The sequence below is a fragment of the Pipistrellus kuhlii genome, unplaced genomic scaffold, assembly GCF_014108245.1.
Source record: "Pipistrellus kuhlii isolate mPipKuh1 unplaced genomic scaffold, mPipKuh1.p scaffold_m20_p_19, whole genome shotgun sequence".
Lineage (NCBI taxonomy): Eukaryota > Metazoa > Chordata > Mammalia > Chiroptera > Vespertilionidae > Pipistrellus > Pipistrellus kuhlii.
Genome location: NW_023425504.1, coordinates 13299161 through 13312394, shown reverse-complemented (window position 1 = coordinate 13312394; position 13234 = coordinate 13299161). Strand labels below are relative to the sequence as shown.

General features: G+C 50.2%; 1 protein-coding gene across 1 annotated transcript; it reads right to left on the bottom strand.

The window, feature by feature from the left end:
- Nucleotides 1–732: 732 nt before the first annotated feature.
- On the bottom strand, nucleotides 733–10253 carry APLN (apelin). Its single transcript, XM_036443541.2, has 3 exons — nucleotides 9706–10253; nucleotides 3848–4019; nucleotides 733–3199 (listed from the first exon to the last, which is right to left on the bottom strand). The coding sequence occupies exons 1-2, from the start codon at nucleotides 9770–9772 to the stop codon at nucleotides 3853–3855; spliced, it is 234 nt and encodes a 77-aa protein (XP_036299434.1). The 5' UTR covers nucleotides 9773–10253; the 3' UTR covers nucleotides 733–3199; nucleotides 3848–3852.
- Between the last annotated feature and the right edge of the window lie 2981 nt (nucleotides 10254–13234).

The following is a 13234-nucleotide window of genomic DNA, read 5'->3' as shown; positions in this document are numbered from 1 at the left end:
GCTACACACATATAGGTTAGTACTAAGTTGTCCTGCCCTGTCACCTCCCCCTTCTCTTTGGTTTCATGGTAAACTAGAGCTTTGGGGGTGATTGGGAGATAACAGATGAATCAGCATAAAGCCAACCCACCCAAAACCTCCTTGCCTAAAACCAATGACTCTGACAACCAGTTTGCCTAAAAGTCAAAGTAGTAATTTTGAAAGAAGTCACTTTGTACCAATTTTCTTAAGAGGCACTTCCACCATAATGTCATATTTTTAAATCTCTCTGTCACAATCCTCAGTATTTTGTTGATGAGATCATTCTGTATGCTTGTGGATGGCTTTTTCTATTTTATCTCCTATTGAGAAGTGTTATGATTTTTTAACACGTTTGCTGAAAATCTTCTTAAAATTGTGTATCTGTACTACTAAATACTTGTCAAATCTATAGCATTTCCCACAGGATGTATCAAGTGCACTCTTTTTTTTTTTTTTATCACTCTAGGCTCTTCCTTGCTGGGTTTTATTCTGCATTCTACATGCCTGTTTGCACCTAAGGAGTTGCTTAACTGAATTACCATGTACCAAATATTCCTTTGTGTTCTTCAAGGTATTGGCATTTTTGTAACAAGCATGAAGAAGTGAGACAGATATGGCAGAATTGTATCGGGCTGATTGTATTTTCTTTTTCAGGCTATCTCATTCATTAAGCACCTTCACTTTGTGAAACATAAAGTGATACATACAAAGTCATTACCAAATGTATTTATTGCAGGAAACATAACATTTTTCAAGAGAGGCAAACTGGCTAAAAAGTCCCAAAAGTGTTCAAAAAGTAGAAGATACCCACCAAGGATACAAAACAATTTTTAGTAGAAATCCCACCTTTAACCAGAATGTTCTTAAATACATTGATTTCTGAACATCCTTTTTGATGACACTACAAAAAAAAAAAAAATAGGACACCCAAACAGATGCCAAAACAGTTCAAAGTGGACTGAATTTTATGCGAACCAACCGTTAAGCATAAAGATTTTGTGAGTTTGTGGCAAATTGGTTTGTGCCCATGTGACCTGGAATCGATTTGGGATGCAAGCATACTGCCTTGCATATGCAACATGTGGGCCTGGGGACAACCATGGACCTCAGAGGACTGGAAGGGCTCTCCTGAACATGACCTCCACAAGTAAGGGCAAATTGTCATCTTTAACTTTTTATTATAAAGACATATTTACATAGAACAATCTTTACAAACACAAGTGAACACAACTATGGGAAGGGGACATTTCTTAATGAAAAGAGCCTTAATATCTTTGTATAAATTAGTATAAGAATCATACACAACCACTTTAAATAAGACAGGCCCCCAGGTCCCCACTGCCCTCCACTGCCTTGTGCCATCCCTCATGTCCCCCCTTCCTCCCTTCCACGTGGGGCTAGGCAGCTAATGAGGCAGGAGATACAGAGAGGAAGAGGGGAAATAAGGCCCAGCTCCTGGTGGAGGCATCAGTGGCAGAAGAGGCTTTCTGGACACTGGCCAGCCCCTCCTCCAAGTCTAAGGGATGTGGGGAGAGGCAAATGCCCAGGCGGGCTCCCAGGGTGGGCCTTAAAGCAGCAGTAGCAGTAGCATTAGCAGCAGCAGAGGTAAGGGTGAGAGGCAGGTAGGCAACATAAGGGTCATTGTGGGATTTGGGGACCCTGACTCCCTCTGCCCCCAAACATACATAGATGGCCATCATGGTCTTGTCTCCCCTTTTCTTCACTCCTGGGAGGCCTCTGAGAAGGAAGCCTGCTCAGACCTATCCTTCCTCCCATCCTTCCTTCTCTCCTTCACCTCCTCATTCCCTTCCTTCTTCTCTCCCTCCCCCTCCCACAAAGGGAAGGCCACTGGGAAAGAAAGTCCAGTCAACATGAAGGGAAGGCTATTGAGTCCAATTACTCAAGGCCAACTCCGAGCTCCTGAAAACCAGTGCTGGGGTTGGACTGTTAATCTCAGTGCCTGAGCTGCCCCTAAGAAAATATTGGGGGTCTGGGAGTGCTAACAGAATGGTGTCAGCTGGCCAGCTAAGGGATTTTTCAACCCAGATTGGGGAATGAAGCCTAGAGGCAGGCCAGAAAGGCTGGAGCAGCTCTGTCCCCCATACCACGGCCACCACGTCACTTCCACCATGGGGCAGTTCACAGTCCACTGTCCTCTCCCTTCCCAGCCGGCCCCAACCCAACCCCAAGAAAAGGCACTTAATATGTTTTGAAGACACCAACAGAGAAGAGGACATCATCAAGTGGGACTTGGGAGACCTAGGTCCTCATTCTGGCTGTACAGTGACCCTCAGTGGGTCACTCTCCCTCTCTAGGCCTCTGTCTTTGCAGGAGTTTGCGTAAGGAGGCAGAACTTAGTGATCTGCAAGATTCCCTTTGGCTCTGATATTCTGTGATTCTTGGCAAAAACACATCTGCTTGGCTTTTGCTCCTGGGAGAGTATGGAGCCACCTGAGGTCCATCACCCTCCCCTCCTGAGCTAGAGCTTGAACTTGCTGGTGGTGGGGGGCAGAGGAAGTTGGGGAGCAGTGAGTTGGGGGGAGTGTTAGAAGAAACAGTAAGATGGAAGAAGTGACAGAGTGCTGTATGCCCCTCTTCGTGGCCGCTGGCGGCGGAATTAACCAGGCCAAACATGGGATGAGAAAGTGGCCACAAAGCTATTCCTCCTCTTCTCCAATGCTACACCCCTCCCCTTTACCAGAGCACCAACCCACCACTCCAATGCCCCCAAGGCACCCTGTCCACATGCCAAAGCCCCTAAAGTCTCTCATTGCTCATCTCTTTACTTTCCTCTGGAGGCCTGCTAAAGGTCCAACTGGCATGAAAACCTGGCATCTACTGGAGCCCATTCAAGAAGGGAGTGTTTCCATGCAGCCCCCAGGGCAAACCTGAGGAAGGGAGGGCTGCTTGGAGGTTGCGATATTAGATGGGAGTGGTGGATACTAGAGCAGTATGAGATCCAGAAAAAGGATGGCCTTGCAGTGCTGGGTCTCCAAAGTCAGTGCAGAGAAGGGCCACGTCATTCAGGGATGCTGGTGGGTGAGAAGAGCTGGGACCATCAGCAGCCAGGACGTGTGCAAGATGAGAGGCAAATGGATATAAGGGCTCCAGAGAAGCAGACCAATCTGTGGAGTAGAGAGAAGTGCAGGGGGGGAAGTACTTGAGGGTCCCTTCAGTCCTAAAGAGACAAAAAATGACCAGAGAGAAATCATTGACATGTTTCTGTCAAAGGGATCACCTGGGGAAATGAGGAGACAGCCTTAATTCTGCTTTTCCCCCTCCCCCTGTCACAACCCTAAACCTAAATAAAGCCCAAAGGCTCTGAGTTGGTGCCACCCTGTCCTGCTACAGGGAAAGAGATAACAGGCCAGGGATAGACTTAGGCCCTGTTCTCTCTGCTGTCACATTTGATTTTTTTCTCCTTCCCTGGGCAACGCTCCTAATTCTCTGCCTGCTGCCCCCAAGGCTCTCTGCCCCCTCCCTCCTCCTGCTCTCTGGTGAGGATCCACAGCTCATCAAGATCCCCTAGGACTTCTAGAACTCTCCAACTAGGTCAGCCTGACCAACCCCACGGTGGAGGGGAGCCAACACCCAACTCCTGGGAAGCCAGGAGATTGTCTCCCAAGTGTCAAGCCCCTATCTGGGTCTGGGTCTCCTCTCCTTCAAAATGAGGGGGTGAGAAGGGTGCCCTGTAAGTCCCGTTGTATGTGATGCCAGGACTTCTTGGGACAGGTGTCTGACCAATGATGAGCACAGGGTCACCCAGCTTCCGGGCTTATCCTCCCCCAGCCCTCCCACACCACCCACTGACCAGAGGCTCAAGTACCTGCTTCAGAAAGGCATGGGGCCCTTATGAGAAAGGCGTGGCCGCTGGCGGCGGAATTTTCTCCGACCTCCCTGCCAGGGTCCTGGTCCATTCCTGGACCCTTTGGGCTGCACCTGGTGGTGGATATTGCCTTCCTCCAGCCCCTTCCTGGCAGAAGGCTGTGGCAGGGGCCCTGCAAGAAGGAGAAAGCCTGTTAACAGGAAGGCTGGTTCAAATAAGCAGGGGACCACAGACCACAGGCCTGTGGCAGGGGACAATCTTTCCATGAGGCGGCATTCCTCAAAGCTTTCAAAGCTTTTCTTTGTTTTTGTCTTCCATCTTGATGAACAATTTGCAATTTTTACACTGTCCTGGGGGAAATGGAACCTAGCTCACATCTTGAAAGTTATGGAACTCAGTTTATGTCCTTTTGACAGTCCTGTCATGTTTTTGGCAAGCACAAACTTGTTCTTTGTTTAGAACATAATTAGGGGTGCAGTTTGGGATACTGTGCCTGTACTTGGCTGGGGAACAGCAGGCAATAAAGCCCCCTTGAAACTGATGCACTAGAGACATTTCAAGCACACAACGCATCAGTGAAATGAATGCCTCCACCACCATGTACCCATCACCCAGATTCAAGAGGGAGTCGCATATATGCCTTTGTCCCTTTTCTTTTTTCTTTTTGTTCTTTGCTGAAGTACTGTAAAGCCAAATCTGGAACATCATGTCATTGTACTCCTAGGTCCTTTGCTATGCGATGACCCACTTTTTTTTTTTTTAAATCCTCACAGAGGATATTTTTCCATTGGCTTTTAGAGAGAGTGGAAGGGAGAGAGAGACAGAGAAAGAAACATTGATGTGAGAGAGACACATCGATCGGTTGCCTTTGCACACACCCCAACCGGGGCTGGGGATCAAGCCTGAAACCAAGGTGCATGCCCTTGACCAGAATAGAACCTGAGACCCTTTAGTCCCCAGGCTGATGCTCTTTCTGCTGAGCCAAACCACCAAGGGCTGAAATGGCCTTTTGAGTATTGGAGATCTCATATCTTACCCCTGGCATCTCACCAATGTTTATGCATCTCCTGGGCTCACATCTCCTTTGGCCACCCTGTGGAAATGGCTGGTGGAAGGGAAGTTCTCTGACTCTTACGTGTGCCTTATGCTGGGTTCTACTCAGCCTGTGACCAGATTTAGAGACCAATAAATATTACATGAATGAATGAATGAATGCATGGACAAATGAGTGAATGGCCACCTGAAGCAGCAAGTCTATGCATGAAGAGTGGGCTGGGCTGCTGCAGTCCAACCAAGGAAGACTGGAAATAGGCAGAGCAGGGAGATGATGTGGTGCTGGACAAGAGGCAGTCTGGCAGGGTGCTCTCATGCAATGCCTTATGGGGCTGGCCTGCAGAAATATTTTGTTTTCATATAAATTTATTTCAATATAATAAAACAAAAATATAAATGTTTTCCAAAGCAGTGATTAGAAATCCCAGACTCTCTTCCCCAACATTATTGGATTTACCCTCAGCTACATCCCTCTTCCTGGAGCCCAGTTTTACCTATCTAAGAATCCCCACCACTAGTTCAGTTTCCATATAACCCCACCACCGCCTCATTGGCTGCCCCTGGCCATGCCTCCTTTCCCTCCTCCCTGCCTCCAGCATCCTTCCTCAGTTCCTTGGCTCTTGTGATTTCTCCTCTACTTGCACACAATTTCCAATTATTGATTCTCCTCTTGGGCTGAAAGTAGGTGAGTTTGTCCTTAGAGTAAGATCACCTTACCTTAGAGCCCACCCTGCCCAGACTCCTGGGGCCTGCTGCGTTCGTGCGCTCCCTCTCTCTCTCTCTCTCTCTCTCTCTCTCTCTCTCTCTCTCTCTCTCCACACACACACACACACACACACACACACACACACACACACAATCTAGTCCTCCACAACCGCCCCCCCCCCCTGGAGAAAAGTGACAGGCCCATTACCACCCTGCTGTTTACCAGCCACACTTCTATGCTTCTAGTTGGGGTGGGTTAATATGTCAACTCCTCCCCTAAACCCATCACCTAATGAGAATTAAAATATAAATTAGACTTCCACTTCAGGGTAGCAAGCATGGACATGGGCCAGGAGGTCACTTCCAACTTTCATAGAGCTATCTACCCTCTTAGTCACACTGGCAAAGGGTCTGGGCCAGGGTGGGCAGAGAGGAGGGAAGGACCTTCACTAAGTTCCCTTCCCAAGCTGCTTCAGCTTCTTCCCTGTACTTCTGGGTCACCTTCAGGCTCTCCTTGCCCAGTGAGGCCAATAAGAATAATGCTGATGAGGATGCAGTGCCAGAGAAATATTCAAGGCATGAAGGACTGTGCTGAGAGTGTGGCCAGACAATGTAAGCAAGACCTTGGTTCTTGCATCCCTGCCAACTACTAGGAGTGGAGTGAGCATGGGGCAATGGCACAGGCTATGGCCAAAGGGTACAGTAGGCATGGAGAAGAGAGGCACAGTGCTTGGATTGGGGAGTGCATCATTTCCAAATGCTCAGCATCCAGGACTGTGAGTATTGGTGGAAAGGTAGGGGTGATTGGTCCTAAGGGGGTAGGAGGGAGAGAAACAGAATAGGAAACAAGGATGGTGCCTCAGACTCTGGCCAGTGAGCCTGCAGAGAACTCCCTGAGCTGACTGAGCACTCAACCAGGCCCTGGATATCAGCCATTCAGAAGTCCCTGGCATCTTGCATCCCATTTGGTAGGGCAGCTCACTGTTCTTGTAACAGGAAGTCTGCAGCTCCTCCAGCACCCTGATCCCATCACCCACCTGTTCCCTACTTTTGATTCTGAGTCTGGCTCACCCTAAGATAAGCAGATACCTGAAACCCAGGCTTTATCCTGTCCGAAGAGACTTTTAAAGGCTGTTAATTCTCATCACTGCAGAGGTCCTGGTTATACAAAAGAATTCCCCTTTATAAATGGAGGCCTTTCTCAGTGCACTTGGTCTCTTCCAGCCCATTTGCTACTTAACAGGAGGCTGGAGCAATACTCCAAAGAATCTCCAGGCTAGAAGGACTAGAGCCATCACTCTCCAAAATGCCACCAGCAATGAAGCCCCAGCATCTCTGCTCTGAGAACCACAGGCAGCAATGAACAGGGTTTGATTTTCAGGCAGCCTGAAGTTCAGGTCTGCCAATGCACAATGAGGTACCTGTGACTTTTTAGGAACATCAGCCATACCAGGAATGACTCACCTGTTTTTTCCTCATCATCTAGCCTATTTTGTGATGGCTTTAAAAGCCCACATGGGTGCTCTTGTGGGGACCCTGCTGGCTATGCCCCCTCCACTACTCAGGGTCCTGCATGTGTCTCCAGGATGAAGCCTCCTTCCTTTGCCCAGTCCCCCATCCCAGTGCCCGGAGTGATCTTCTCATGCCAGCTTTGCCACCCTTGGACATCTTATGCTCTGGCAGCCTGGCCTTCCACTTGCGTTAGTCCTGTGCCACTGAGAGGCCTGACTCAGGTTACATGGATGCTTAGCGCATAGGAACTGGGGATGGAGCCATGGTTGCCCCGCCCTAAGTGGGAAGGGTACAGTAGGCTGTTCTCATACTATCACTGTGACTGCAGGCATTGAGCTGGACCTGGGGAGGGGGAGGAGAAGGAGAAGGGGAGAAAGAAAGGTACTCAGACAGAACAAGGAACACTTGGCCCTGACCCAGCAGCTCTCAGACTCAGAAGAGCAAAGTGTATCCCAGGTCAGGAGGCGGTGGAGGAGTATGTGCGTACTGGGTGGAGGGGGGGTGGCATTCCAACCCAGGACAGAGTGTGTTATGAAGAAAGTATGGTTTTCAGGCCTGGGACTTTGGGGACTGTGGGTGGGGAAAGCAGGCAAGTCTTGGCCACGGGAAATGTGGTTCTCAGGGTCCTGTTTCTGATCCAGGACAGAAAGCAGGAGGAACAAGACATGGGTACCTAAACCCTTGGCTGGTTGCCACCTATCCGGAGGTGCCCTTCCTCAGCACCAGGAGAGGTCATGGGGTGGAGAAGGCAATGAAAGCCTTGGGAGTTTGCTGTATTAGGCTTAAGCAAAAGGTGAAGGCAACGAATTGACCCAAATCAGATAGGTAGAAGATAGATAGCCTAATGAAGAAGGGTGAATTAAAGCAAGAAGTGGCAGGGTTTGAGCCAAACATAGTGTCCCCTCCCTCTGAAACCAGCTCTCCCCTTCACCAGTACTGCCCTAACAGCTGGATCCCAAAAGGGCTCTAGTGGTGGCCAGTTGGCCAAGGGTCTCCCCATAGCTTCTGGGGAAACACCAGCTATGCAGATCAGGCAAACCCAGCTTCCTCTGGAACACCATCTCTGCAGCCACTCTTTCTTTCCCAAAGGCATCACCTTGGACTATTAGGCAGTGGTATCAGGTGGGTGTCTTGTCTTGCTAACTACACTGGCTAGTAGGCTCATAGAGGAGGCCCAGGTGGTGTCTTCCATTCATATCTTTTGCTCTCTTCCTGCCATTGACTGCCAGACAGGAGTTTCTAAGGGAAAAAAGTCTGCTCCCTTCTTATCAAGGAGGTGGCTCACCCAGAGCTCGGGCCCTGAGAGAAAGACCACCGGACAGCTAGCTGAAGGCAGGCGATGCCAGACTCAACCAACGTGCCTTTCTGAAGAGCCAGGCAGTGCTCCAGGGCCAGGGCAGTGTCATAAGACAAGAGCAGAGAAAGGAGGGGACCTACAAAGAGAGAGGTAGAGCCACACTGAGTCCCTCAGAGCTTCCTGGGTTGCAGGCCATTCTCCTGCTCTGGAGAGTCTGGGACCAAGTGGGGCCCTGTGCTCTTCCTCTAAGGAAACTTGCTGCCCTGCCCTCTGCTCCCCTCTGCTCCCACCTCCTGTGACTCCAGTCCCAGCACGGGCATTAATCCACCTGGCCTTGGCCTTTCTTTCTGTGGTGCCAGGCAAGCAGCACCAGTGACAGGCAGATCACAAGACTGTGGCAGCTGGAGGTGGGAGCTGGCAACCCCAGGACACACTGACACACAGAGGGCAGGCAGCAAGGGTTAGAACTGCTAGGGCTCAGGGAGGGCAAGGGAGTGCCAGTGCCAAGTGTGCCAGGTGGGGGATGTGGTGCAGGTGGGGGCAAAAGGACTCCCCCTCCCTGAGCTGCATGGAGGCATCAAGTTAGGCACTGTTTCCTGGTTTGGTGCCTGGAGACAGGGCACTAAGGTGAAGCATGCCTGTACCTGGGGCAAAGGGAAGGCTGAGCCAGGATATCGAAGAACAGAGTCTGCAGACCTCTTGCACAAGAGCAGAAGAGGCCAGACAGGACATTGGAGTAAGTTAAGTGTGGAGAGGACCAGCTTGGCTGCCTCTGACCACATGCAGCTGAAGGAGCAACAGCTGGGCTCCACTCCCCCACCGCTCTGCTCCTGCCTATGCAACAAGTGTCACGTCTGCATCTTGGCACATCATCTCCAGTATCTTGCCCCCTAGGACCAGACCAGCCAGCGGTTCCAAACCTCCAGGGTCCAGAAAACCTTGAACGAGGGAGCCCAGACCACCCGGTTCAGGTCAGTTCACTTCATTGACCCACAAGGGGAGCAGGACATGCCCCTGCCACCCTCCACCACGTGGGATGTGGAGCCCGGGACACGGGGAGCACTCCGGAGGCCCTGAGCTTCTAGGACTGTGAGAGGCAACCAGGAGGGACAAGGTGCCAGTGGGGTGATGCCTGAGACACAAGCTGAAGGTTCCCTGCAGTGGGCACCCTGTCACTCTGCGCCGCTGGGAGAGGCTGCCTGGGGGGCGCCTGGCTCCCGGAGGCGTAGAACGCGGCACAGGCAGCGGGAGAGCAGGAGGGAAGCACGGGTTACAGGAGGCACGCACTCACCTCCACACACCGCGGTCAGGGACAGCCAGACCAGCAGGAGCGCCTGCACGCACAGCCACAGATTCATGCTGCTCCTCTAGCCTGGTCAGGAGGCGGGGAGGCGGAGAAGTCAGGCGTCCGCAGGCCAAGAAAGACTCTCGCAGCGGCTCGTGTGGGCTAGTGGGCGCAGAGCTCTCGGAGCTCCCGGGCCGCGCCACAGGCTGGCCTCTGCCCCTCTTGCAGCCTATCCCTCCCTGGAGTGGGCAGCGCCGCCAAGCTGGCTTCAGGGGCTCCGGGAAGGCAGCGGGCTCTTTCCAAAGTGGCTGGCTGCTCGGCCGCCGGCTCCAGCTGCCCGTGGTCCAGGCTGCCAGTGAGAATGCTCCCTACTCACTCTAGGGGCTGCATTTTGTAGCCCGGAGTTTGGCGGAGAGCCCACTTGGTCATGTGGTCATCCGGAGGGCTGGAGGGAGGGGGCCAGGAAGAGGGAGAGGGGGCGAGCCTCCCGCACCGCCCCCCTCCAGGCACGCACTCTGCAGCCCCGGCCTGGGCGCCAGAGGGAACCTAGAGGTGGCCCCACAACAAAGGCTGCTCTGCGCTCTGACAGCCCACAACTGCTTCCCAGACAATGCCTGCCTGGCTGGGGCCAGAGGGGTTGGGAAACCTGAAGGATTTCAAACACAGGAAGAATTTGGGGCTGCAGAGGGGCACACTTAACCCTTTCTCGCCTCGCTTACTTAACAGCTGTCAAGGATCCTGGTAGCTTTGAGAAGGACCCAGCCCAGGCTGCCCAAATTTACTGGGAACATTTCTGACCCTCTCCCTCTCCTTACCATTTTCCATCCTCTCTCCTCTGAAACTTCAGCCAGGTTTGATTATGACTGCCCAGGCTTGTGCCCAAGACTGCTTAATTGCCCAATGGCCCCAGGAGGCACCCTCTACCTGAAATACCACCACTCAGCCCTCCCAGCCCCTGTGTTCTTCATTCTTGTAGCTGCACCTCCAATTTCATCTTACCCAGAAGACTTGCTAAGATAACAAACACGGGGGGGGGGGGCGGGGGGGGGCGCTGCTGCCCTGGGTTCCTCCTCACTGCAGGGACACACAGCAGCTGCTATGGCGTCCCTTTCTCTATCATTAGGAGACAAGGGCAGTCTACCCAACTCCAAACAGTCTAGACTGGATTCACTTTGCCTGTCCTTGGGATTCCCCTTTGTAAGTGGGTCCTGAAGTTTGTTTGCCTTCCCAGACTAGACTCAGCTCCCGCAGCCCGGGAACTCCCAAGGGAAGAGACTGCCTCACTCACTGGACTGGGAACCCTCTAAGAGGGAACCCTGTCTTCTCATTCTTCTGCATATCTCCAAAGTCCCCAATATCGGCCTCAGCACATAGGTGGCACTCAACACATGTTAAAAGAGTTTGCTTGAAGTGTTAAGTCCAGCTTTATACAAGAAATACATTGGACAATGCGTATGTGTGCCATCAGAGATTAAACAAAGAACTTGTGTGAATATATGCATAGCCCATAGACACAGACAATAGAGTGGTGAAGGCCTGGGGTGGGGTAGAGGTTGGGTGGAGGAGGGCAAAAGAGTAAGGAAAATGAAGGACAGGGAACGTCTGTAATACTGTCGACAATGAAATATATATTTTAAAAACATGTGAGAGTCCATGGTACATTTAAAATATGTTTGAACCGAAACCAGTTTGGCTCAGTGGATAAGAGTGTCAGCCTGCAGACTGAAAAGTCCTGGGTTCGATTCCGGTCAAGGGTGTGTACCTTGGTTGCGCGCACATCCCTGATAGGGGGTGTGCAGGAGGCAGCTGGTCGATATTTCTCTCTCATTGATGTTTCTAGCTCTCTATCACTCTTCCTTCCTCTCTGTAAAAAAAAAAAAATCAATAAAATATGTTTGAAATGTTAAAACAATCCAGCACATGCACAATTTATTTGCAATCACTCTCTGCCATTATTGTCCGCTCCACAAGAGAGGGCTCTCCACATTAAGCACAGCTGTATCGCTGTATTCCCTGGGATATGGTGCTCAATACATTCTTTGAATATATAAATAAAAATTTCAAAAACATTCCTTTTGCCTAAATCAAGGTAGTGGGAAGGGAGTAAAATAGGGTTCGTGTTAATAGCCTGTGGCTCATTAGCTACATTCCACTGGGAAAAAGGCACCTATGAAGTTGTTCTATTCCTTATCAGCCCCATTTTACAGATGTGAAGCAGAGCATCTTCGTTCATAAGGCCCGGGCTGTGAACAATGAGCATTGGTAGCTGAGATCATCTTCCTGGTGTTATTTCCCTGGAATGAGTCTTCCAAACAAGAGGAAAACCACCTGGTCTCTAGTCTCCACTCTTATCTGCTATAAGGCCATACTGTCATCACCTAAACTTACCAGGTCTCATGGGAATGATCATCTCTGCTTTTCCCCCTTCAGTGTTCCTATGGGATTAAATGAGATAATGTACCTGAAATCACTGTGCTAATGGGAATAAGCCCTTATAACGTTATTTTTAGGAACCATGATACTCCAATCCCTGATTAAGCCCATACACACACACACCCAAAAATGAGCACCCCCAATAATTACTAAAAGATGAAATAAAGAGGGCCAGAGACTGGGATGCCAGGACACAGGCTTTATTGAAGAGAAGAGTACCACTGTCGGCTGCTTCCAGAGAAAGAGAGCAGAAGAGGGCGAGGCCTGGGTACAAGCACTTTTTAAGGGGAGAATAGGGGACGGGGCTTAGGGTATTCAGCACACACTGATTGGTGGTTTGATGTAAGGCCTATGATTAGGGACCTAGGGATTAGGAATTGGGGGTTTAGGGTATTTGGCAGGTGCTGATTGGTGGTTCAATGCTCAGGAATGTCCAGCTGCAGATGGAGTTTATGTCTGTCCATCAGTTGGAGGAAGGGAGGATCTATCAACTACATTAATAGAAGCATTAATATGCAAAGATCCCTTCATGAGGGTGTGTAGGAACTATTTCCTAAGTGGTTAGAACTACACTTTCCCTGTCTTATTTCCTAAAAGTGCCAATCTCTGCTGGAGCTAATCTGATAAATGCACTTGAACCAGGAAGTTAATAATAGTTATTTGAGGTTTTGCCTCCCAGGTATAGTTTTCATTTTAGCAGGGCCTTTGGGAGACAATATCCTGCCCCAAGGTAATATCAAGTTCCATTCTTTTGAGCAAGGAGACTCTTTAGTGACGCATTTCACTGCTCTACCTAGAGCTCACTGTGCTTCAAAGCCAACTCAAAAGGGACTCCCTCTGGCAACTTATAACTCAACTTTCAACATGTAGGTCCAGTCACTGAAGCCTCAGAGTACAATCCTGTTGCAGCCCATTCCTCTCTTCATGTCTCCACAAATGATGATAATGATGATGATGATATAGCTAAAATTTTATTGAGCATATGCCATGTGTCAAGTACTATTATGAATATTTACATGTATTAACTCATTTAATCCTCACACTTATGAAGTAGTTCTATTTCTTATCAGCCCCATTTTACAGATGAGGCAACTGAGGCTAA